General features: G+C 47.6%; 1 protein-coding gene across 3 annotated transcripts in view; it reads right to left on the minus strand.

Moving 5' to 3' along the window:
* LOC139757996 (terminal nucleotidyltransferase 5C) overlaps positions 1–25,798 on the minus strand; it is a 268,910-nt gene that overhangs the window by 94,566 nt on the left and 148,546 nt on the right. For 2 of the 3 annotated variants that reach the window (XM_071678948.1, XM_071678949.1), the window contains exon 2: positions 24,707–24,745. The exons of the other annotated variant lie outside the window; for it this stretch is intronic. In XM_071678948.1, coding sequence (XP_071535049.1) covers positions 24,707–24,745 — 39 coding nt within the window. The remainder of the gene's footprint in view (positions 1–24,706; positions 24,746–25,798) is intronic. 3 annotated transcript variants of the gene reach the window in all.

Below are 25,798 nucleotides of genomic sequence, written 5' to 3' on the forward strand. Positions count from 1 at the left end.
ACAGCCCACCTGCCGCCAATCATAAGCTAGTGCCGCCCATCACCGGGTTACTCTTCAAGACAAACAACTCTTAGTTTCAAAACATGTCAGCGTAAGTATGGCTAACTTGTATGGATCCAACACTCTTACTGCTAGACCTGCGACCGAAGCTCAGGAGAGATCGAGACTTGAAGACCAACAGTTACCAAAAATATATTGAATGTTTTCTTAACGCTCAAGTCTTGAAGATAGTTAATGATTGATAGTTACCTCTTGAAGTCTTTGTTAGTGGTGGGTCCACCGTTGTTAATGGTGGGTCGACTGCTTTCAGGTAGTGGTGGGTCGTGAGCGACTTCCCCCCACCCCTCCATATCACCCTGCCACACCTATGGTCACCACAGAACACACCACCGGGTCGGTAAGGTTCAGGTGTGGGTGAGAGCGTAAGATCACAGCAACAGCCGCACCGCAGACATGAAAACCGTGTGCCTCACACAGGTCCTCCCTGGAGAGGGATGGGGGTTGCAGAAGCTGCTTCCCGAGTACCACATACTATGTGTGTAACGTGACCCTGCTCCTGCTATCTTCCTCCATCCTGTCACGCCTGATCCTGCCACCATCTTGTTCCCATCAGGAACTATGCCCATCTGGGTGTTCCCATCAGAAACATTCCCTGATCAAGCTACGAAAATATCTGACAAACAACAACCACATGAGCACTGAAGCCATTTTTCGGAAACAATGTTTTACAGTTTCGGGACAGTCGCTCCAGGTTAATGAACTGCATTTGCTTTATTTTATATAAGATTATACTTTAAAACCTTATGAAAAACAATTACAGATCATTATAAATTTTTCTATCAGATTTTCCACATTAAAGACATCAGAGCAGAGAATGATGCGCTGCAAATCCACTAAAATATCACACACAAGTTTTAAGATGTAGAAAGTCAAATGTCCGGAGGACAGGAAATACCGTGAAAGACTGAGATATTCTTTCAGTAAGTCTAAAGAAATCCTTTAGAAAGTATGATACAGTTATCAAAGAATCTCACATAGCAAAACTATCAAATGAATCTTCCATATTTACTGGAGAACAATATGGTCTTCAGGCTTATATTAATCAAAATATCCCCTTAACGAAATTTTAGAATCTATTTCAATTGCCACAGTGGACTCTCAGCCACAGCACACTATGCAAGCTATACGTCAAGAAGTCGAAGACTGGATTGTAAGAGTAAAATTCTGTTGGTTTTCCGAATATGGTCGTGTCAGCAGTTTGTGACTCCTGCCACTGAAATATTACCTTGGAACTTGTACTAATGGAATGCCATAGATTTACGAGTCTCAGAGACAAATGTAAATCATGTCATAACAAGAGGAAATAACAATATTGGAGAAAATTCAGGCTATAATGTTCATGTAAACAAACTCTCATGACTTTGTTCGGCATAACTATCGTCAGTTGTAGGCCTTCCACATCCCACCTTGACAACCATGAGCCTACAACTCATCAAGACTGACACTCATTGATGCTATCAGTCTCCAGTACCGTCAGTCACCAGTACTTTCAGTTATGTAATGATCAAAGGAAACCGTAAGTATAATATGTACTATACAGCACTGCAGTACCAGGGTCCCCAAGCTGACACTGTTTTTCGAACACACTCATGGTTGACATTCTCCTGATCCGTGTCACATACACTCAGCGGACATTCACTCGCCAAGTGTCAAGCGAACTCGTGGCTGACATTCTCGAGTATGTGTCAGACTGACTCGTGTTGAAACCTCTTGAGTACAAGTCAGACGAACACGTGGCTGACACTCTCCAAAGTGTGTCAGAGCTGACGTTAGCCAATGACTGATGCCTTGTATCGTTGACTGTGAGGCACGAACGAGGCTGTTCTCCACTAATTATGGTGCTTTTTGAGCGGCCATCGAAGGACCTCTGCCTGACCGATTAAACACAAACCCCACCAGGGTCACCAGTTTGAGGTGTGACCTTGCCAGTGTAAGATGTGACCTCATCAGGGTCATCAGTGTAAGGTGTGACCTCACTAGGGTCAAAGAGCCTCACCTGTGTAAGATGTGACCTCACCAGGGTCACATAGCCTCACCTGTGTAAGATGTGACGTTAGACATTGGTCACTAGCGACCCAAACGACACCAGACTTGCCAACATAGGTGTGGTGCTGTTGAACTTAGACACAATTACGCCACTAACACGTCCATCTCACGGATGACCGTGGCTGCCCCACATACCTACCTACCTGGACATCACCAGAGGCAATACAGACAGGCGGTCCTGGCTCAGACACGCAGGTGCTCACTCAGCAGCTCAGACACACAGGTGCTCACTCAGCAGCTCAGACACACGGGTGCTCACTCAGCAGCTCAGACACAGGTGCCCACTCAGCAGCTCAGACACGCACGTGCTCACTCAGCAGCTCAGACACACAGGTGCTCACTCAGCAGCTCAGACGCAGGTGCCCACTCAGCAGCTCAGACACACAGGTGCTCACTCAGCAGCTCAGACACAGGTGCTCACTCAGCAGCTCAGACACAGGTGCTCACTCAGCAGCTCAGACACAGGTGCTCACTCAGCAGCTCAGACACACAGGTGCTCACTCAGCAGCTCAGACGCAGGTGCCCACTCAGCAGCTCAGACGCAGGTGCCCACTCAGCAGCTCATGACCGTCTTCTGTCATGATACTTTGACTCAAAGAACACTTGGGGTTGAGGGGGGTTCCTCCTGTACCATGAGCAGAAGCTGCTATGTGACTTCTGATTTATAACGTCATATCTCCTGTATTACCATGATACTTCCGTCATGTATCATCATGATGCCTCCGTCATGTATTACCATGTACCCCCGTCATGTATTACCATGGTACCTCCGTCATCTTCCATCTCCTTCCTTCTCCGGCACCATCTGTAGCACCTTACCATACTACTGTAACGCTCAGCAGGCAGGCACACCCCGTGCGGCTGCACACACACACGAAGCCAATCATCAGGTCACCTGAACACCTGCTAAAATGTATTATATTTACAAATCTTAATTTACGTAAGTTGTTCACTGAATTGTTTCTTTCATATTTAGATAACGATTCAAAGTACTTCAGTTTCATGTGACGATGATGATAATGATGATAATGATTTTTTTCTATTTTCTTTATCATACTTTGTCGCTGTCTCCCGCGTTAGCGAGGTAGCGTAAGGAAACAGAAGAAAGAATGGCCCAACCCGCCCATATATACATGTATATGCATACACGTCCACACACGCACATATACATAACTATATATTTCAACGTATACACACACACACACACACACACATATATATATATATATATATATATATATATATATATATATATATCATACTTGCTGCCTTTATTCATTCCCGTCGCCACCCCGCCACACATGAAATGACAACCCCCTCACCCCGCACGCACGCGAGGTATCGCCAGGTAAAAAACAACAAAGGTCACTTTCGTTCACACTCAGTCTCTAGCTGTCATGTATAATGCACCGAAACCACAGCTCCCTTTGCACATCCAGGCCCCACAAAACTTTCCATGGTTTACCCCAGACGCTTCACATGTCCTGGTTCAATCCATTGACAGCACGTCGACCCCGGTATACCACATTGTTCCAATTCACTCTATTACTTGCACGCCTTTCACCTTTCTGCATGTTCAGGCCCCGACCGCTCAAAATCTTTATCCCTCCATCCTTCCACCTCCAATTTGGTCTTCCACTTCTCGTTCCCTCCACCTCTGACACATATATCCTCTTTGTCAATCTTTCCTCACTCATTCTCTCCATGAGACCAAACCATTTCAATACACCCTCTTCTGCTCTCTCAACCACACTCTTTTTATTACCACACATCTCTCTCACCCTTTCATTATTTACTCGATCAAACCACCTCACACCACATATTGTCCTCAGACATCTCATTTCCAACACATCCACCCTCCTCCGCACAACGCTATCTACAGCCCACGCCTCGTAACCATATAACATTGTTGGAACCACTATTCCTTCAAACATACGCATTTTTGCTTTCCGAGATAATGTTCTCGCCTTGCACTCATTTTTCAACGCTCCCAGAACTTTCGCCCCCTCCCCCACCCTGTGACTCACTTCCGCTTCCATGGTTCCATCCGCTGCCAAATCCACTCCCCGATATCTAAAACACTTCACTTCCTCTAATTTTTCTCCAGTCAAATTTACCTCCCAACTGACTCGTCCCTCAACCCTACTGTACCAAATAACCTTGCTTTTATTCACATAATGATAATGGTAATGATAATAATAATAATGATGATGATGATAATGATAATAATAATGATAATAATAATAATAATAATAATAATAATAATAAATAATAATGAATAATAATAATGATAATAATGATAATAATGATAGTAATAAACAACTATTTTCTCAGTTATGGTCTAGTGCAGGAGAGTCGTGTGCAACATGATGGTGCAAACATGCCAAGTCCTCAGATTGTACCAACATATAATACACACCGGCTACAGTGACCGCACTGTACTGTACATACCATGAACAGTGACCACAGTGTACTGTACATACCGTGTATAGTGACCACACTGTACTGTACATACCTCTACGAAGTACACTGCAAAGAATGTTGAAGACTAGGTGATACAGTGTAGTACAGTGAGCAATAATGACGTACAAGACGAAATATGTGGTACAGGTCGTCATCTCGAGTGTTTACCTGGTACAGTCTTGTATTTACTGAGTTATATGTTCAGTAAAGATCATCTGCTCATCAACAAGTTCTCCTGCTACAGTGTAGCTACTACTGCTGCCATCTGTACACCATCCCTCCGTTAACGACTGTGGCCGGGCCTGGCGGTGCGCGTTGCGCTCCTTATGTAATGAGCGAAGCACAGTTAGTTACCGCCACGGCCGCCAGAGGCGCACTCCTGCGTACGGTGTGTGTGTGTGTGGGGGGGGGGGGTTACCCGAGCTTGGTGCTCCCACCTCAAGGTCGTCTGGTTAACGGCAGAGTAAGAGAGAGAGAGAGAGAGAGAGAGAGAGAGAGAGAGAGAGAGAGAGAGAGAGAGAGAGAGAGACTTAGGAGTATTTACATCGAAATTTTGCCACAAGGCAGTGTTAGCGCGTAACGCTTACCGTAGGAAAATCTAGGGTTACGAAGAACAACTCGTGTGAGTTAAGTGGTGTCACGTTTTGTGTTAGATGAAGAGCGTATGTTGGCGGCCGCAGCCCACGTGTGGTTGAGGCAGAAAGATAAGCCAACCAACTACCTGCGCTACAGCAGTGTTGGCTCACTGCGCAGCCCAATATCCAGGCGCATAGTACCGGTAATATACCTTCTGGGTCGGTGTGTGTGTGTGACCTAAGACACAACGTACAAGTCATGGGTCAGTAGAAACAAAAAACCTGCTATAAATCCCAGAGCAAAAGAATGAGCGGCTTGTGTGGCAGGTGGCGGCCTGAGGCGGGCCATCACCGTAACCCCAGAGTACTGTGCCCCAGGCCACTGTTACACTCCCACCATCACCACCACAACTGCTATCACCATCACCACCACTACCACCATCACCACCACTACTGCTATCACCATCACCACCACTACTGTTATCACCATTACCACCACCCCTACCATCACCATCATCACCATTACTGCTATAAAGACCTACAGGCACCTTCTCACCATCTTATTACACCCTTGTTTTCCCCTCCATCCACCACATCCACTTCAGTACCACTCCTCTCATCCACCACATCCACTTCGGTACCACTCCTCTCATCCATCCAACTGACTACATAAAGTGGCCGGCAGGACACGAGCCTCGCAGCCCCGGTCGATGATGAGGTGAAGCAGATGGTGCAGGAGTGACAGTGTACTACGTCGTAACAATAACTGAGCTGGTCTTCTGTGTGTACAACTGGTTGTCATACATTATTGTGAGAGGAAATGTCATACAACGGAAAAGATGTCTAAAGATTCGCCTAACGAGGAAAGAAGGTGGTATTACGATGGTCAAGCCTCGTGTAACTAGTCTAGCTACAGAAATTATTGGAAGCAGCAGTTTGTCACTTGCCGTGGGGCCAGGTCGTGAGGGACGGGACAGACTCAGAGAACTCACGAGGGCAGCGGCAGAGGATCATGGCGGATGGAATGGAATGGTTGAGGAGAGGTGACGCCAGGGTAGTAATGAGGTGGAAGGCTTTCCATTGCTCTCTGGTTAGGACAGAGGAGGCGGAGGAGGACCCACGGCAGACATGCCAGAACTGGTTCATAATGGGGCGAACGAGTACCCTGTACGGCTCGAACAACTGCTCTCAACAATAACTGCGACACCTTAGCAACATTCCCAGCTTTTAGGAAGCAGGCTTTGCCTTACACTTTCTCTACATTAGCTATATACCTATGACACACACACACACACACACACACACACACACACACACACACCAGCCTAATTCAGGTACTTATCTATCCATCAGCCCCAGGGTAGAATGAAGGTTTGGGTTGGGTGTGGGCCTGCTTGTATGTATGCATGTATGTATGTATGTATCCTCCCACCCCTTAGGCCAGACAGCCCTGCATCTCACAGTCTAGACCTATCAGGTGTGACCCTCCCACACAAAGTCCGTATAGTGCAGGTGTCCTCAGTCTAGCGCAAGGGTTCACAGTCTACAGCAGGTGTTCCCAGTCTAGCGCAGGGGTTCACAGTCTAGCGCAGGTGTTCCCAGTCTAGAGCAGGGGTTCACAGTCTAGCGCAGGGGTTCACAGTCTAGCGCAGGGGTTCTTGATCTTTTGTTTCTTCAGTACTCTGCAGGTTCGCCCACTTGGTCGGTGGAGCCAGGTACGGGGTGCAGGCACACTTACTAAATCGTTTAATAACGTGAGTACGACATAACTTGCCAGGTTAGTAGTGTTAGAGACAGAACCCGAGGCGTCAGGATAATGACTAACGACATTTTATTTCTTGTTCCTTAACAGATGCGAGACGCTACTATAGTGGCACTCTCCACACTGATGCACCTGGGGTAATGTGAATGGCCTGAAGCAGGAAGTCCTGAGGACCTGGGAACAGAAGGTAATAGTATTCAGTCAACGGGAGACGTGACTGTGTTTGCCACCTGAGTTGGAACAGTGGGGAAGGTTGGCCGATGGACGACTGTGTGATGGATGTTTGTCTTGGCTTCTCTGTAAACTGACTAAAGAGCGGTTCATGGACCGCTGGCGGACCGCGGTCCACAGGTTAAAGAGTCCTGGTCTTGGGTCAAGACGCAAGTGTAACTCCACCACTAACCCTTGAGCTGTGACGCTCGTGAGGTAAAGTCAACAATTTCACTTCGTCGTGACCAAAAACGACAGCCATCTTGGGACGTACGATGGTCATGGACTCGCGGGTCGTAACAGATGAACGACCTGATTACCAGTAACAAGTCAGTCAGATGAGAGACCTCGTGAACTGTGACCTTATGCGGCGCATTATTTTTTTGTTGTTACCAGACCTGTCCGGCCGTGTGGCCTCCATGTATACCTTAATATGTGTCACATGGCAGTCATACACTATGCTCATACACAATCACTCATACAAATCCGTCACACACACACACACACACACACACACACACCTCTGTGAGGGACGAACTAGAAATGCCAGCCCATATACCACTCATACAAAGCTGGAGCACTATATATATATATATATATATATATATATATATATATATATATATATATATATATATATATATATACTCGTCTGCTATATAGACGTTCCAAACACACACACATAAGGTGCTATACATAAGGCAACATCCTTCACAACGCACGTGCGCGCCACAACAGCTGGTACAACACAAGTCAACTTTCTCCTCAACACAATGGTAGAACGAATGTAGTCATGTTCCGGCGTGATCTGGGGTGCTTGAGACAGACATACATACACACAGAAACAAACAGACAGAGCCCACATACAGGATCATCATTGCCTGTGGTTAGCATACGGGAATATGAGTGAGCCCTTCCTGCTGCCTATGTGCTTAACCCTAGATGCTGCCTCTCTGAATGCTGCCACTTAAGTGCTGCTCCCTGGGTGCAGTTCCTGTGGGTGCTGTTCCCTGGGTGCTTCCCCCTAGGTGCTGCTTCCTGTATGCTTGGGCATTTCTGGTCTAGGAGGAGGTTCGGGGCTCGGGTTTCCGGGATAGTGAGTGCGACAGGAGCAAATCATAATGTCTCACAACACAGACAACCTCAGCAGCAACATAGTAATCTGCAATACAGACATTCACCAGAAATACAATCAGAAGCAACATTAAACCTCATAGGGAACACATACATCCTCGTCAACACCACAAAAAGCTTTTTTTCAGTAGTATAATAAGCTTAACTGGGAAGCAATACAGCTTATCTGGGAACACCGATCCTACCGTTGCCAACACTGAGGGGTGACGCCAGCGAAATGGTCCCCTCCCCCAGTCCTAGATTATTTCGGTTGGACGACAAGACTGCTGGTCCTGCAGTGTAAAGCTGTGGGGACCTGGGTGTGAGGGTGTGTACCCAGGGTGTTGGGTCTAGGGTGTGGGTGTATAGGGTCCAGGATATGGGCATGTAGGGTTCAGGCTCCGGGTGTGTTGGGGCCAGGGTCCGGGTGTGTTGGGGCCAGGGTCCGGGTGTGTTGGGGCTAGGTTATGGGGGCCAGGTTTCGGAGGAAAGTAGTTGTGGAATAGATAGCAATAAAAGAAAAGGAAAAAAATCAGTTAAATGGGAATAAAAAGAAATGAGATAAGACTATATGCACATATATATATATATATATATATATATATATATATATATATATATATATATATATATATATATATATATATATATATATAAAAGTGAAAGTGAGATGGCGTAAGGGAAGGGAAGGATTAGATGGTGAGGTGCAAGGAAGAGGGAAGGGGGGGGGGGGGTGTTGGGATCCATGTGGCCGTGGGATGAGATGGGGGACGCCTGGGCATGTGCCGTCTCTCTCCCCCCATCCCTGCAGGTCGTCCACTCATCTTGCCTGCTCTCAGGTGGTCATCTTTACGACCCTTGACCCGTGAGGTTGGGTGACTACCTCAGAGCTTCAGGTTCCACATCTCGGTCAGCCACAATCCGGGACTCCCTCATGTATGAGGTCCACCTCCTGTATAACTACCCAACCCTCCCGCCCGCCCCTCCCAACCATCTATGCCATAATATTATAGACATTAAATATTGACTGATGATGTTTAGTGATTGGATGAAGTTTTCTTGTAGCGGTTTGTACCTGATGCGATGGGCTTTATGCGGGTTGTGGTGCCGAAGTGCAACTCAGGGACGAGGGATCTCTGTTGGCAGGAGGTGACGGTGGCGCTGACAGCACAGCAGCTTCCTCGAAAGTTGGCTGATGCGGTCTAGGTGAATTTTGAAGGTGTGTGTGTGTGTGTGTGTGTGTGTGGCTACTCTTACAACTTCCCCACGTTTGCACCACACTAAACGACCCCCTCCCCTTCCTCACACCCCAGAGCTAAGCCCAGCACATCCAGGACGCAGGCGGGGATGGTTGAGGTGGGGGAGAGGCTGGCCTTGGGGGGCAGTAGTCCCGCCGGCTCCTGCAGGTCCTCGTCACCAGCCTGCCTCCTACCCCACACCCACCACAACTCCCTCCCACACGAGGATACTGCCCCTGCTATGTTATGACGTCATATGTATGCTGTCTCTAGAGACAGCATAACCTCACTGGTATGTGCTGTGAGGAGTATGCTGGCTGTGCTATACTCTGAGGGGAATAAACTGGCTGCCAGTAGTATGTCCTGATGCCAGTACGCGGCAGCTTACTGGCATCACAGTTAAGCTGTGATCTTCACTAGGGGGACTGACTAGTAGTGTGCTTGTTGCTGTGGGCTCTTCCCTGGTTCCCTGAAGTATGTTGAGGCGTGCTATACCTCTGGTATGTCCCATGTCTGGTATGTTAGGGTTGACATTCTTCCTGAAATACCTGCCTAAATAATCCATGTATTTCAGATCCAATATGCCTAGCATATCCGGTCCATTATTGCTAGTATATCTGGTACACCGTTCGTAGCGTGCCTGGTTCAATATTCCTCGTATACTTCGTTCAATATTCCTTGTGTACCTAGCTCAGTATTCCAAGTATACCTGGTTCAGTATTCCAAGTATACCTAGTTCAGTATACCTAGTATATCTGGTTCAGTAATCCTAGTATACCTGGGTTTAGTATAGATACAAGAGAACAAACAAAGACGACAACATCAGATGTTTAATAAAAATATTCAAATTGCGTCTCGACTGATGATTTTATACTACAAGAATCATGAACCGTGAAGTTCTCTTTGTAACATTAAGTACTTCAGTTCACACAAGTGCCTCAGGTCTCACAAGTGCTTCAGCTCACACAAGTGCCTCAGGTCTCACAAGTACTTCAGTTCACACAAGTGCCTCAGGTCTCACAAGTGCTTCAGCTCACACAAGTGCCTCAGCTCACACCATGTTCTTCACGTCACACTATGTACATCAGGTCATGCTAAATCCCTACCACCAACTACAACTTCGTAAATAACTGTTCCGTACATTAGTACATATAATATTCAGTACATTAGTACATATAACATTTAGTACATTAGTACACATAATATTTGGTAAACATATATGTGTGGAAGTTTTCAACATCTGATGCAGTAAAGTAACTAATTCAACGGGAACTGTTGAATTAGTTTACAAGTGATTAATGAGTTAATTACACAGTCTACACAACCATATGTACCCAGTAGCTACATATATGAATACATATACATGACTAATAGCAATAATTTCAAAAGTATTTATGCAGTATCTACACGTAGGCACATACAATGATAGTCATATTAAATGTTACAGGTGAACAGTAGCTACCCTGCATACAACGCTCGACTGCAAGTTCATTATGTACCAGTGTGAAGGTATCATATTGAGATACAAGGATAACATACATGTAAATATAACTCATGGATATCAGGAAACATTCATCTTATACGCATATTTATGAATACCAGCGGTCATACATGTCACACTTACACAGAGATTACTCAAACACACACACACACACACACACACACACACTAGTGAGCGTCCTGCTTGGAAAGATATACACAAAAAAGGCACACATTCCTGACTGCAAATGTACCCATAGGCACACACACACACACACACACACACAGGTTATTATGAAAATCAATTTATCTGTACATCACATATTCGTACATTTGATCTGATCGTTCTGGGTGTTCAAATAAGCCTAGTGTGTGAACGTTTCTCGTACGTTCACATGTGAACATAAGGACCCCATCAAAGTCCAGGACAATGAAAAAAAAACTCAAACGCGAATTGAGTCTTCCAAGTGAAGGTAAAGAGAACGTGAATCATTGATGTGAACGGCTGTGATGCAGACAATACATGTCCAGAAACGCTCAGTATTATGTTCACACGACCACACTGGAAGGCACAGAGGAACACATACATAAGAAAGCACATGGAACAATACACAAGAACGTCCACATGGGTATGTGCACATAGCAAGGTTCAAATGAAAGTTCATTAAGGCCTGTACACAACACATTGTATGTTGTGGTAGCTGCATACAGAACATACACACAGAAAACATACACACAGAAAACATATATACAGAGAACATACACACAATAAGTGGCCATAGAACGTCCCTAGAACAATATACACAAAGTACAAAGCAAACGTGGCCAAGAACGTAGACGGGAACATAACAAGAAACGTGAAGGGAGGAACTTAGGACGAGGAATATGGAAACACTGTTCAAGAGAACATGAAGATATGAACATACACAAGAGTTCATACAGAGAACATACACACAGGAACATAGAGAACAACGTACACGCAGGAACGTGAGGAGGAGAACGTACACACAGGAACATAGAGAACAACGTACACGCAGGAACGTGAGGAGGAGAACGTACACACAGGAACATAGAGAACAACGTACACGCAGGAACGTGAGGAGGAGAACGTACACACAGGAACATAGAGAACAACGTACACGCAGGAACGTGAGGAGGAGAACGTACACACAGGAACGCGCAGCAGGTACCGTTAGTCAAGGTCGCCTAGTTCCCCCCCCCCCCCCTCCATGGGGGTGGCCTCCCTACCTGGCGGGGAAAGTTGCCGCGGCCCTGCCTGCTGCTGCCCTGCCTGCTGCTGCCCTGCCTGCTGCTGCCCTGCCTGCTGCTGCTGCCCTACCTCCTGCTGCTGCCCTACCTCCTGCTGCTGCCCTGCCTGCTGCTGCCCTGCCTGCTGCTGCTGCCCTGCCTGCTGCTGCTGCCCTACCTCCTGCTGCTGCCCTGCCTGCTGCTGACCTGCCTGCTGCTGCTGCCCTACCTCCTGCTGCTGCCCTGCCTGCTGCTGCCCTACCTCATGCTGCTGCCCTGCCTGCTGCTGCTGCCCTACCTCCTGCTGCTGCCCTGCCTGCTGCTGCTGCCCTACCTCCTGCTGCTGCCCTACCTCCTGCTGCTGCCCTGCCTGCTGCTGCCCTGCCTGCTGCTGCTGCCCTACCTCCTGCTGCTGCCCTGCCTGCTGCTGCTGCCCTACCTCCTGCTGCTGCCCTACCCCCTGCTGCTGCCCTACCTCCTGCTGCTGCCCTGCCTGCTGCTGCTGCCCTACCTCCTGCTGCTGCCCTGCCTGCTGCTGCCCTGCCTGCTGCTGCTGCCCTACCTCCTGCTGCTGCCCTGCCTGCTGCTGCCCTACCTCCTGCTGCTGCCCTGCCTGCTGCTGCTGCCCTACCTCCTGCTGCTGCCCTGCCTGCTGCTGCTGCCCTACCTCCTGCTGCTGCCCTACCTCCTGCTGCCCTGCCTGCTGCTGCTGCCCTACCTCCTGCTGCTGCCCTGCCCTTGCTGCTGCTGCCCTACCCTCCTGCTGCTGCCCTACTCCTGCTGATTGCCCTGCCTGCTGCTGCCCTGACTGCTGCTGCTGCCCTACTCCTGCTGCTGCCCTACCTCCTGCGCTGCCTGCTGCTGCATGCCCTACCTTCATGCTGCTGCCCTGCCTGCTGCTGCTGCCCTGACTGCTGCTGCTGCGCCTACCTTCCTTGCTGCTCCCCTGCTGCTGCTGGCTGACCTACCTCCTGCTGCTGCCCTGCCTGCTGCTGTGCCTACCTCTGCTTGCTGACCTGCCTGTTGCTGCTGCCCTACCTCCTGTGCCTGCCCTAACTCCTGCTGCTGCCCCTGACATGCTGCTGCCCTGCCTGCTGCTGTGCCCTACCACTGCTGTTGCCTGCTGCTGCCCTGCCTACCTCTGCTGCTGCCCTACCTACCTGTGCTGCCCTGGCCTGCTGCTGCTGGCACCTACCTCCTGCTGCGGCCCTGCCTGCTGCTGCTGCCCTACCCCTGCCTGCTGCCCTACCTCCTGCTGACTGCTCTGCACTGCTGCTGTCCTACCTCCTGACTGCTGCCCTGCCTGCTTGCATGCCCTGCCTGCTGCTGCTGCCCTACCTCCTGCTGCTGCCCTGCACTGTGCTGCTGCATACCTCCTGCTGCTGCCCTGCCTGCTGCTGCCCTCCTGCCTTGCTGCCCTGCGTGCTGCTGCCATACCTCCATTCTGGCTGCCTACCTCCTGCTGCTGCCTGCCTGCTTGCTGCTGCCCTACCTCCTGCTGCTGCCCTGCCTGCTGCTGCTGCCCTACCTCCTGCTGCTGCCCTGCCTGCTGCTGCCCTGCCTGCTGCTGCCCTACCTCCTGCTGCTGCCCTACCTCCTGCTGCTGCCCTGCCTGCTGCTCCTGCCCTACCACCTGCTGCTGCCCTGCCTGCTGCTGCCCTACCTCCTGCTGCTGCCCTACCTCCTGCTGCTGCCCTACCTCCTGCTGCTGCCCTACCTCCTGCTGCTGCCCTGCCTCCTGCTGCTGCCCCGCCTGCTACTGCCGTACCTCCTGCTGCTACCCCTGCCTGCTGGTATCCTGCCTCCTGCTGCTGCCCTGCCTGCTGCTGCCCTACCTCCTGCTGCTGCCCTACCTCCTGCTGCTGCCCTGCCTGCTGCTGCCCTGCCTGCTGCTGCTGCCCTACCACCTGCTGCTGCCCTGCCTGCTGCTGCCCTACCTCCTGCTGCTGCCCTACCTCCTGCTGCTGCCCTACCTCCTGCTGCTGCCCTGCCTCCTGCTGCTGCCCCGCCTGCTACTGCCGTACCTCCTGCTGCTACCCCTGCCTGCTGGTATCCTGCCTCCTGCTGTTGCCCTGCCTGCTGCTGCCCTACCTCCTATTGCTGACCTGCCTCCTGCTGCAGCAGCAGCAGCAGAACTTCAATAGTGAACACCAGTTTCATCACCGTCTCCATCATCCACCCCACCACCCTCACCAGGATCAGAACATGACAGCATTTGCGGCGTGAGAGGCGATGAATGTAAAGGGCTGCATCACGATCCACAGAACGGGGGGTAGTCAACCCTCAGTTTACATCAGTTACCACAGTATGGGGGGAGGGTGCAGCAACTTGGCCAATCACATTCTATTACAGGCGTGAGGGTCTGTGGGTCAGTATGAAGAGAACATCATCTAAAGTGATATGGGAACTGAGGACCAGGAAACCATCACACAGACACGGAGAGAGACTGGAAGTGAGACACAGAGAGAACAAGGATACTACATGAAGGGAACTCGTATGTTTGGCAAGACTCACCGGTGTATCGTGCTAAGGAAAATGTAAATTTCAACACTGCACAAAATGTGTAATCTTGCTTAAGAAAGGCAAATCATTCTGGTGCGGGATTCAGATCTTACCCCTATAGAGGTGCACATCATTGCTATGGGAAAGGATCTAGTTAAACCCATACCGTCAAGATCAGTACGTGGTAGGCCAGTGAGGCCGGATGAACATGCCTAACACACCATGTAAACAAAATGAGGCCAGACTTTGTTTTGTTAGACTCAGATCATCCAGGAGATCAGGGTGTCACTGAGGGAAGGTCTTGTTTCTCCCAGTTCCTCCGCCACTATGATAAGGCTGCAGAGGCACCGGAGAACAAACAATATGTTGATGTGATGTACAATAGTCTTTGCAAAAGCCTTTCGTGAAAGCTATGTGTCACAGTACATGAAATAAATACAATTTAATACAATTAGTTTTTTAACTAACATATCACAAGTCGCTATCAATCAGGCTGAATTTTGCGCCTACACTATCTATAAAAGGCTCAGGCCCTCAGAAGACTGTCCTCGTGATGCGTCTGTTCATGATTCTTATACCTGACATCAGCGCAAACACGAGTCGTTGTTTCATGTCCTTTGCAGATGATGCTAGAATGAATAAGAGGATCTCGCCAGAAGTAGTCCTTGAGAAACTACAGAATGATATGGTCTTCCACAGGGCCATCGTAAACAACATGCTCCTCCGGTAGGGGCAGAGAGGAGAAATTAAAAGGAGTACAAAGAACCGGAGGGACGGAGACACCGCAATATCAGGAGTGAACAACGTGAAGCAACTCAGAATGATAATGTCTGACAACCTTACCTTTAACATACAAAACGAGGCAACAGTTACCTGTTCCAAAAAGATAATGAGTTGGATCTTGCGGATCTTCAAGATAAGTGAGGAAGAAACAAAGTTAACTCTGCTCGAGGAGCTCATGCACTCAACTGACATCTTTGGTAGAGACTGCTGTGTATTGCACATCCGGTAGAGACTACAGAGTTAGAAAGTGTGCAAAGATCTTCCACGCCACGCAGTATTGACACAGTAACGGAATTGAACTACTAGGAACGACCGAATTCTCTGTATTCTCTGGAGCGTAGACAGAATATGTGTTTCATTAGTCGCACTAGAAGGATGGCATGCATGTTTCTGCTGCCACCAGAAACAGTTTGGGATGCACAGAGGAGAAAATTTAGGTCGTGGATAAGTATTTACGGAATGTATCAGACCAGCCAGGCTTTGGTCTGCGGGCCGCGGCTTCCAACAGTTTGGTTGACCATCGACCCATCTTACCAGCCTGGACTTCAGGTATACTCAAACCACAACAGAGGTGAGGGAAGCACCGTCAACAGCGTCAACCAACTGTGATAAATTCTATGTTGGTCAGGCTGGTAAGGATCTTTCTCTTGACTTAAGCAACATAAATATAGTATAAGAACGGGACAAGAATCAAATGCCTTGTTTAATCATGTTAAAAACTATGATCATTGTATTGACTGGAGTAACGCCATCTCAGTTGTTAACTCTAACTCTATTACCAAGAGAAATATCATTGAATCTTCTATTATTAAATACACAAAGAATTATAATCTTAATATTAGTGATGGTCTGTACAAATTAGATAACTTTATTGTTGATAAGATTTGTAAAATGCTAAGTTTATGAACGCTCGTTGTATGTTTTGGACAATCACATGTTTACCAAATGGCGTCCTAGTTTCGTCTCTTCGATGTATATCAACTGACTGTTATATTCCTCTCTTGTGTCTCCCCTGATGATGTGATTATCACACGAAAGAGCACTTGGGAACTTTTCGTGTTTCGTTTTCCCCGTGGACTCATAGGAATATATATATATATATATATATATATATATATATATATATATATATATATATATATATATATATATATATATATATATTTATTTATTTATTTTATTCATTTTGCTTTGTCGCTGTCTCCCGCGTTTGCGAGGTAGCGCAAGGAAACAGACGAAAGAAATGGCCCTACTCTCCCCCATACACAAATGTATACACACACACGTCCACACGTCAACCCCGGTATACCACATCGATCCAATTCACTCTATTCCTTGCCCTCCTTTCACCCTCCTGCATGTTCAGGCCCCGATCACGCAAAATCTTTTTCACTCCATCTTTCCACCTCCAAATTGTTCTCCCACTTCTCCTCGTTCCCTCCACCTCCGACACATATATCCTCTTGGTCAATCTTTCGTCACTCATTCTCTCCATGTGCCCAAACCATTTCAAAACACCCTCTTCTGCTCTCTCAACCACGCTCTTTTTATTTCCACACATCTCTCTTACCCTTACATTACTTACTCGATCAAACCACCTCACACCACACATTGCCCTCAAACATCTCATTTCCAGCACATCCACCCTCCTGCGCACAACTCTATCCATAGCCCACGCCTCGCAACCGGTTGGTAAGGTTATTTAATGTATGTATGACTCATGGTGAGGTGCCTGAGGATTGGCGGAATGCGTGCATAGTGCCATTGCACAAAGGCAAAGGGGATAAGAGTGAGTGCTCAAATTACAGAGGTATAAGTTTGTTGAGTATTCCTGGTAAATTATATGAGAGGGTATTGATTGAGAGGGTGAAGGCATGTACAGAGCATCAGATTGGGGAAGAGCAGTGTGGTTTCAGAAGTGGTAGAGGATGTGTGGATCAGGTGTTTGCTTTGAAGAATGTATGTGAGAAATACTTAGAAAAGCAAATGGATTCGTATGTAGCATTTATGGATCTGGAGAAGGCATATGATAGAGATGCTCTGTGGAAGGTATTAAGAATATATGGTGTGGGAGGCAAGTTGTTAGAAGCAGTGAAAAGTTTTTATCGAGGATGTAAGGCATGTGTACATGTAGGAAGAGAGGAAAGTGATTGGTTCTCAGTGAATGTAGGTTTGCGGCAGGGGTGTGTGATGTCTCCATGGTTGTTTAATTTGTTTATGGATGGGGTTGTTAGGGAGGTGAATGTAAGAGTTTTGGAAAGAGGGCCAAGTATGAAGTCTGTTGTGGATGAGAGAGCTTGGGAAGTGAGTCAGTTGTTGTTTGCTGATGATACAGCGCTGGTGGCTGATTCATGTGAGAAACTGCAGAAGCTGGTGACTGAGTTTGGTAAAGTGTGTGAAAGAAGAAAGTTAAGAGTAAATGTGAATAAGAGCAAGGTTATTAGGTACAGTAGGGCTGAGGGTCAAGTCAATTGGGAGGTAAGTTTGAATGGAGAAAAACTGGAGGAAGTAAAGTGTTTTAGATATCTGGGAGTGGATCTGGCAGCGGATGGAACCATGGAAGCGGAAGTGGATCATAGGGTGGGGGAGGGGGCGAAAATTCTGGGAGCCTTGAAGAATGTGTGGAAGTCGAGAACATTATCTCGGAAAGCAAAAATTGGTATGTTTGAAGGAATAGTGGTTCCAACAATGTTGTATGGTTGCGAGGCGTGGACTATGGATAGAGTTGTGCGCAGGAGGATGGATGTGCTGGAAATGAGATGTTTGAGGACAATGTGTGGTGTGAGGTGATTTGATCGAGTAAGTAACGTAAGGGTAAGAGAGATGTGTGGAAATAAAAAGAGCGTGGTTGAGAGAGCAGAAGAGGGTGTTTTGAAATGGTTTGGTCACATGGAGAGAATGAGTGAGGAAAGATTGACCAAGAGGATATATGTGTCGGAGGTGGAGGGAACGAGGAGAAGAGGGAGACCAAATTGGAGGTGGAAAGATGGAGTGAAAAAGATTTTGTGTGATCGGGGCCTGAACATGCAGGAGGGTGAAAGGAGGGCAAGGAATAGAGTGAATTGGAGCGATGTGGTATACCGGGGTTGACGTGCTGTCAGTGGATTGAATCAAGGCATGTGAAGCGTCTGGGGTAAACCATGGAAAGCTGTGTAGGTATGTATATTTGCGTGTGTGGACGTGTATGTATATACATGTGTATGGGGGGGGGGGGGTTGGGCCATTTCTTTCGTCTGTTTCCTTGCGCTACCTCGCAAACGCGGGAGACAGCGACAAAGTATAATAATAATAAATATATATATATATATATATATATATATATATATATATATATATATATATATATATATATATCGTTCATCAGGTGAGCGTGATAAGGGCATTAATTCATCTTTTATGCCATGACAAACAGCTATTGTTATTTCTGCTCCAGGTCAGTCACCTCGCACCACAGCTTGACCCACGTGATCCTCGCAAGAAATATTGACGTCTTTAAGACACAGGGTTACTATATGGTCCATCATGGTGGTACACAGACCTATGGGTACCAGGGTACAGTGGGCGGAGGTTACCAGGGTACAGTGGACGGAGGTTACCAGGGTACAGTGGACGGAGGTTACCAGGGTACAGTGGGCGGAGGTTACCAGGGTACAGTGGGCGGAGGTTACCAGGGTACAGTGGGCGGAGGTTACCAGGGTACAGTGGGCGGAGGTTACCAGGGTACAGTGGGCGGAGGTTACCAGGGTACAGTGGGCGGAGGTTACCAGGGTACAGTGGGCGGAGGTTACCAGGGTACAGTGGACGGAGGTTACCAGGGTACAGTGGACGGAGGGTAAAATGACTTTCATTCACCCTCACAATGGTCGTCTTTGTTCCCACATAATACCTGGAACTTTCCCTCAGACTAACTGCCCCCCCCCTCTCCCTCCCCCCACATACACGTTAGGGGTGGGGTACCAGCACCCCGGTACACGTTAGAAGTGGGGTACCAGCACCCCGGTACACGTTAGGGGTGGGGTACCAGCAATCCTCACGAACAACAACAATGAAAACATCAAACAGGGGAAAAAATAAAGTCAGTGTCTGAGTAACAGCTGAGAGGAGACCAACCATAACAGCTAGATTAATGTCAGATACAAGAGCCAGAGCCAGGCCAGCTACAACACTGGCTAGCTCCAACATCTTCAGGTGCTCATCCTGGAAAGGAAAAGACCAGCAGTTTGGTGAAGCAAACCTGTTGCTTGGCTTGTTGACCTGTCTGGCCTTCCAGTCAGGACTGTAGTGGTCGTTGTATAATTACCTGTTTGTGTTTTAGGTGGAGGGAGTTCTACTCTCGTGACACTCCATCTCTTCTACTATACGGGGAAGACGTTCTACCTTCGTAAGGCCACATTACTTAATGTTTATCATACAAACTTCTGTATGCTTTCCACATTCACAATTTTCTGTCAGTTTATTTCATTCACCCACCATTCACCCACCATTCACCTACCATTCACCTACCATTCACCTACCATTCACCCACCATTCACCCACCATTCACCCACCATTCACCCACCATTCATCCACCATTCACCCACCATTCACCCACCATTCATATGCTGAAGGGGATTTCTTTACATCTCTTCTAACAAATTTTTTGCTTAATTTCATGTTATGGTTTTGGTTGTTCTGTCACTGCATCTTGCGAAGACCTGTTCACTGTTTACTGTATAGTTCTGGTTTAAAAGTAAAAGGTTGTGATCAGGTCACCCCTTACTCTTCTTTCTTCCTTGATGAGCAAATTTAAGGCCTCTAATCTTTTCCTGTAACTCCGTCTCTTACTTCTGGTATCATGTTTGTTGCTCTGCTCTGGACCTTCTTTGATAGTTCTTTGTGCTTCTTAAGGTGTGGCGACCAATCCTGAGATGCATATTCTACGTCAACATAATATAGGATGTCAACAGCTTGCTGAATATTTCCTTATCCACGTACCTTATTGATGTTCTAATACTTGCAGACACACACTTTGTCTTCTTTACTAACCTCCAGAAGTAGAACTTTGGCGACGGGTCAACTCTCAAAAGTCCCTCACACAGATTTCTGCGCCTTCTTTTCTGCTGGATGATATTCATATCGAGGTTCTGTTCAACTTTTCAGTTCTTATTACTATACATCTACCTGGCCTGAATTTCATCACCCATGTATCAGATCAACTTTGAGTCTGTTAAGGGCTCCTTGTAAGTTGATGAAATTATTCTTGTATTTTCCTTCCTTCATGACTTCATCATCTGCTGCAAACACATCAAGATGAAAAGTCATTCATTTACGTACTCAAGCAGAGCTATAATCTCAGACAAGGACGCTGCGGGACGCCACTCATGACCTCAACCCATATCAAGAAGACTTCCATCATACCGGTAGTTTGACCCAGTCCGCCAAGATGAGCGTTTATTGGTTGTGAGTGTGCACGTTATTCCTGCTGGCAGATCCGGGGTCTTTCCTGCTGGCAGATCCGGGGTCTTTCCGAACTTACTGTATGTTACGGTGTTAAATGCTTTCTGGCAGTCCACATACAGACATCATTGCGTCCATCTTCTCGTTTGTGTAAACTAGATCTTACAAAACGTTTGTTGTACGTGAGACTTACCTTCCCTAAGTTCGTGTTGGGTCTCACTTGAGTAGCTTCTCCTCTGGACGTAATGTAATCGTTCATTTGCTTTGTCATTATCTTTTCCTGCACTTTACATGCCACATGTCGTTCAGCGTATATTTCTGCGCTCCTTTCTTAAAGATACATACGGTATGTGTGTGTGTGTGTGTGTGTGTGTGTGTGAATGTTGTACCTATTCCCTTTTCCAAGTTCCCCCACACCACACCCACACCTGCCACCCACCAATGCAAACACGACACAGAGAAGAACCTCCCGTTTGGGCTGGCAAGACCTGCTGTACCGTACATCAAGACCTGTTACACCGCACATCAAGACCTGCTGTACCGTACATCAAGACCTGATACACCGCACATCAAGACCTGCTGTACCGTACATCAAGACCTGTTACACCGCACATCAAGACCTGCTGTACCGTACATCAAGACCTGTTACACCGCACATCAAGACCTGCTGTACCGTACATCAAGACCTGCTGTACCGTACATCAAGACTTGCTGTACCGTACATCAAGACCTGCTGTACCGTACATCAAGACCTGCTGTACCGTACATCAAGACCTGCTGTACCGTACATCAAGACCTGTTGTACCGTACATCTGGACGGTGTACGGTACTTCAAGACTATCTACTATACAGGAAGCTGGAGGTGAGGTTTAATTTCGGTCAACACCAGGAAGTACTGGGCAGCCCTCAACCTCCTCCACCACCCCCAACCCAGCCCCAGCCTCAGTCCCCCGCCTATGACGGTGTCCACATTAGTCATGGCTACTATCACTCCTCCTTCAAAATTCTTTCCCTTCATCGACCCTTTCATGGTTCCCCTTTCTCTCAACTCCATTACCACCATCACTCATCCTTCTCCTCCACTCTATCCTTCCACCCTCCGCTACCATCTCCCCGCCCACGCCAGCCTGTGGCTGGGAGGAGGACCATCAACCAAGTCAGACTGGCTGGGTGACACTGGATCCCTAGCTGGCGGGTTACGTCACACTGACTGGCCACGGCAGCACCAGCCCCCACGAGAGAGAGAGAGAGAGAGAGAGAGAGAGAGAGAGAGAGAGAGAGAGAGAGAGAGAGAGAGAGAGAGAGAGAGAGAGAGAGAGAGAGTGTATCTACATACGATAAAATCTTGCCACTAGGCAGGGCTCACACTGATAGCCCTCCCATCTTGCTTGGTTAATAATACATTTTGTTTCCTGCCACACACATTACGTGATCACACACCACAGTTGTTCATCAGAAGCTGTTCTTCGCCATCTTACTGCAGTTTTCTGTAGTTCTCTGTACCTCCTCTGTACCACCATTTCTTTTGTTGACTTTTCCATAACAATATTTGATGTTTTTTGATACATTTCCAGGCATAATCTTAGGCTTTCTCACTTTGTTTCTTCATTGGTGATAATATTTTAGGGTCAACACATTATTCTTGAGATCTTCAGGTTATTTTGAGAGACATTATCACGTTTCATTATATTCTTCCCATTTAAGTACACTTAAGATTCTTCCAACGTTTCATGATACTTCATATGTTTCACAACCTTGACTTTGCTTGTTTGATGTTTCTAGATTCTTTGGTTTGCTTGCTTTCGCTTGCCTGGCTGGTGACCATAGGACGCAGCTTTGCCTCATATGACTGACGTACATAATGAATATCTTCCACATCAAATTTTTCTGTCGTTTTGAAATTTCTCCTGATGGTGTCTCTCGTTACTTGGCTGGGTAGTGCCATCTTATCAATGTGCATTTTAGATTCAAGGTTTTCATTACTGGTGTTTGCTTCACTCTCAGACCTATGCACAACATCGCACATATATCTATAATCGCTCTGTGACCTCTCATTCTTTTTCTTTATTAACTTCCATGTTTTATGTTTCTGCCCATTTCAAATTACATTTTGACGCTTTTTGATTTCTTCGTCTTCTTACTCTGTTATTTTAACTAATACTGTGCAACTACCAGAATCTCTTATCTTACTTTCTTTTATATGTTGATATCCGATCTGAGTTTGTGTGTTTTTATCTGACATAAATCTGTTAGAGAGAGAGAGAGAGAGAGAGAGAGAGAGAGAGAGAGAGAGAGAGAGAGAGAGAGAGAGAGAGAGAGAGAGAGAGAGAGAGAGAGAAAGAAGCGCTAGGGGTGTAACTGACCAGCTGAGTACGGCTGACAGTTGGCGACCACACGCTGTAATACTCCTAGGCTATGAGACAGCCAGCCACACAAGACAGCCAACAAGCCACACAAGGCAGCCAGGCAGCCACACACGACAACCAGTCTGCCACACAAGACAGTCAGCCAGTCACACACGACAACCAGTCTGCCACACAAGACAGTCAGCCAGTCACACACGACAACCAGTCTGCCACACAAGACAGTCAGCCAGTCACACACGACAGCCAGCCAGCCACACAAGACAGTCAGCCAGCCACACAAGACAGCCAACAAGCCACACAAGACAGCCAGCCAGCCACACACGACAACCAGTCTGCCACACAAGACAGTCAGCCAGCCACACAAGACAGCCAACCAGCCACACAAGACAGCCAGCCAGCCACACACGACAACCAGTCTGCCACACAAGACAGTCAGCCAACCACACAAGACAGCCAGCCAGTCACACAAGACAGCCAGCCAGCCACACACGACAACCAGTCTGCCACACAAGACAGTCAGCCAACCACACAAGACAGCCAGCCAGCCACACAAGACAGCCAGCCAGCCACACACGACAACCAGTCTGCCACACAAGACAGTCAGCCAACCACACAAGACAGCCAGCCAGTCACACAAGACAGCCAGCCAACCACACATGACAGCCAGACAGCCACACAAGACAGTCAGCCAGCCACACATGACAGCCAGCCAGCCACACAAGACAGCCAGCCAGCCACACACGACAGCCAGTCTGCCACACAAGACAGTCAGCCAGTCACACACGACAGCCAGCCAGCCACACAAGACAGCCAGCCAGCCACACACGACAACCAGTCTGCCACACAAGACAGTCAGCCAACCACACAAGACAGCCAACCAGCCACACAAGACAGCCAGCCAACCACACACGACAACCAGTCTGCCACACAAGACAGTCAGCCAGCCACACAAGACAGTCAGCCAGCCACACAAGACAGTCAGCCAGCCACACAAGACAGCCAGCCAGCCACACACGACAGCCAGCCAGCCACACAAGACAGTCAGCCAGCCACACACAGCAGTGAGACAGACAGGTCCACAAGAACCCCACCTCCCTTCCGCCACTTTCAGACCACTCCTTGTGTGTCTGACGCCCACCCCACCCACACGCCCACCCCCTCCATCCACACGCCCATCCGCCCCACCCACACGCTTATCCGCCCCACCCACACGTCCGCCTGCCCATCCCACCCACTTCTACCCCATCCATGCGGACAACACGTTCACACACGCCCAACTCATCCAAAAACACTAACACCGCCCACAAACACATGCATACCACCCGCACACCTGTAAGCGTCAATATGCTCTCTCTCTGTCTGTCTCTCTCTCTCTCTCTCTCTCTCTCTCTCTCTCTCTCTCTCTCTCTCTCTCTCTCGCCTTACCAGTAAGGCGATGTGCTCATCCATCTGCGCCATTTTCACCTGGTAAAGGAAAAAAATATAAATTCAAACACCGAGTAATATCAAACGCTAAAATGCTTAAGATATAGAATATTTCACATAAGAATATTAAAAGAACCCAGTTACCAAGAAATACCGACTAAAAAAGAACAGAAAACATTAGCAAAAATTTTTGAAGTTAAATATCAAGAAGATAACACGTTTATGAATATAAATGTGTACATCTCACTATTCATGTCTTATAAAAGAGATGAAAATAAAATTCATCTGAAACATTTCAGGAAAGTATATTAGACTAATGCTCAGATGTGATTACCAAACATGTTACATGACATTACATATCTGAAAGAAATGAACATTTATTCGTTAATGATGGTCGAGTGTCACCAGCCACGGTGTGTTGCACCTCAAGCAGGGGAACAGTCACCTCCGCTGTATGGTTGCCCCACACCTGCACGTGTCCACTATGTACTCGTTTCTACCTACTACAGTCAACATGCTCCTCTCCCATACTATCACAGAAACACTTGGTCTTTGTATGTCTACACAAATGAAGTCCCTAGGATACAACAACTGATAAATGGGTCCAGCACCAGTGGGCTGCTTATGATAATGTGGAACATTCTCTCTTTTTCCATGTAAATATGAATAAAAGAAACGAAGTAATTCCATAACTAAAAGTGAATAATGTTATCGAACATATAAAGAAAGTAAGTTATATGAACAAAGAATTATAGACCAGTATGATGGTTGTACAATATAGGTCAGGCTGTACTCTATGCTGTGCCACATCCCGTCTACTGTACCCTATGCTGTACCACACCTCGTCTGCTGCACCATATGCTGTGTCACACCCCGTCTGCTGCACCCTAAGCTGTGCCACACCCTGTCTGCTGCACAACCAATCCTAGTCTCACAACAATGTGGTAGCCGGGCTCCTCCTGGCCTCACACTGGCATCCTCGAGTCACCAGCCAAACTGGAAACAAATCCTGAAGGCAAGTCTCTCGTCGGGATGGCTACAGACGAAACCCATAAGTTCTTAACTCCGTGTAATACTTCCCTCCTCTGCTCT

This window comes from Panulirus ornatus, chromosome 29 (assembly GCF_036320965.1).
Source record: "Panulirus ornatus isolate Po-2019 chromosome 29, ASM3632096v1, whole genome shotgun sequence".
In the NCBI taxonomy this organism is placed as follows: Eukaryota; Metazoa; Arthropoda; class Malacostraca; order Decapoda; family Palinuridae; genus Panulirus; species Panulirus ornatus.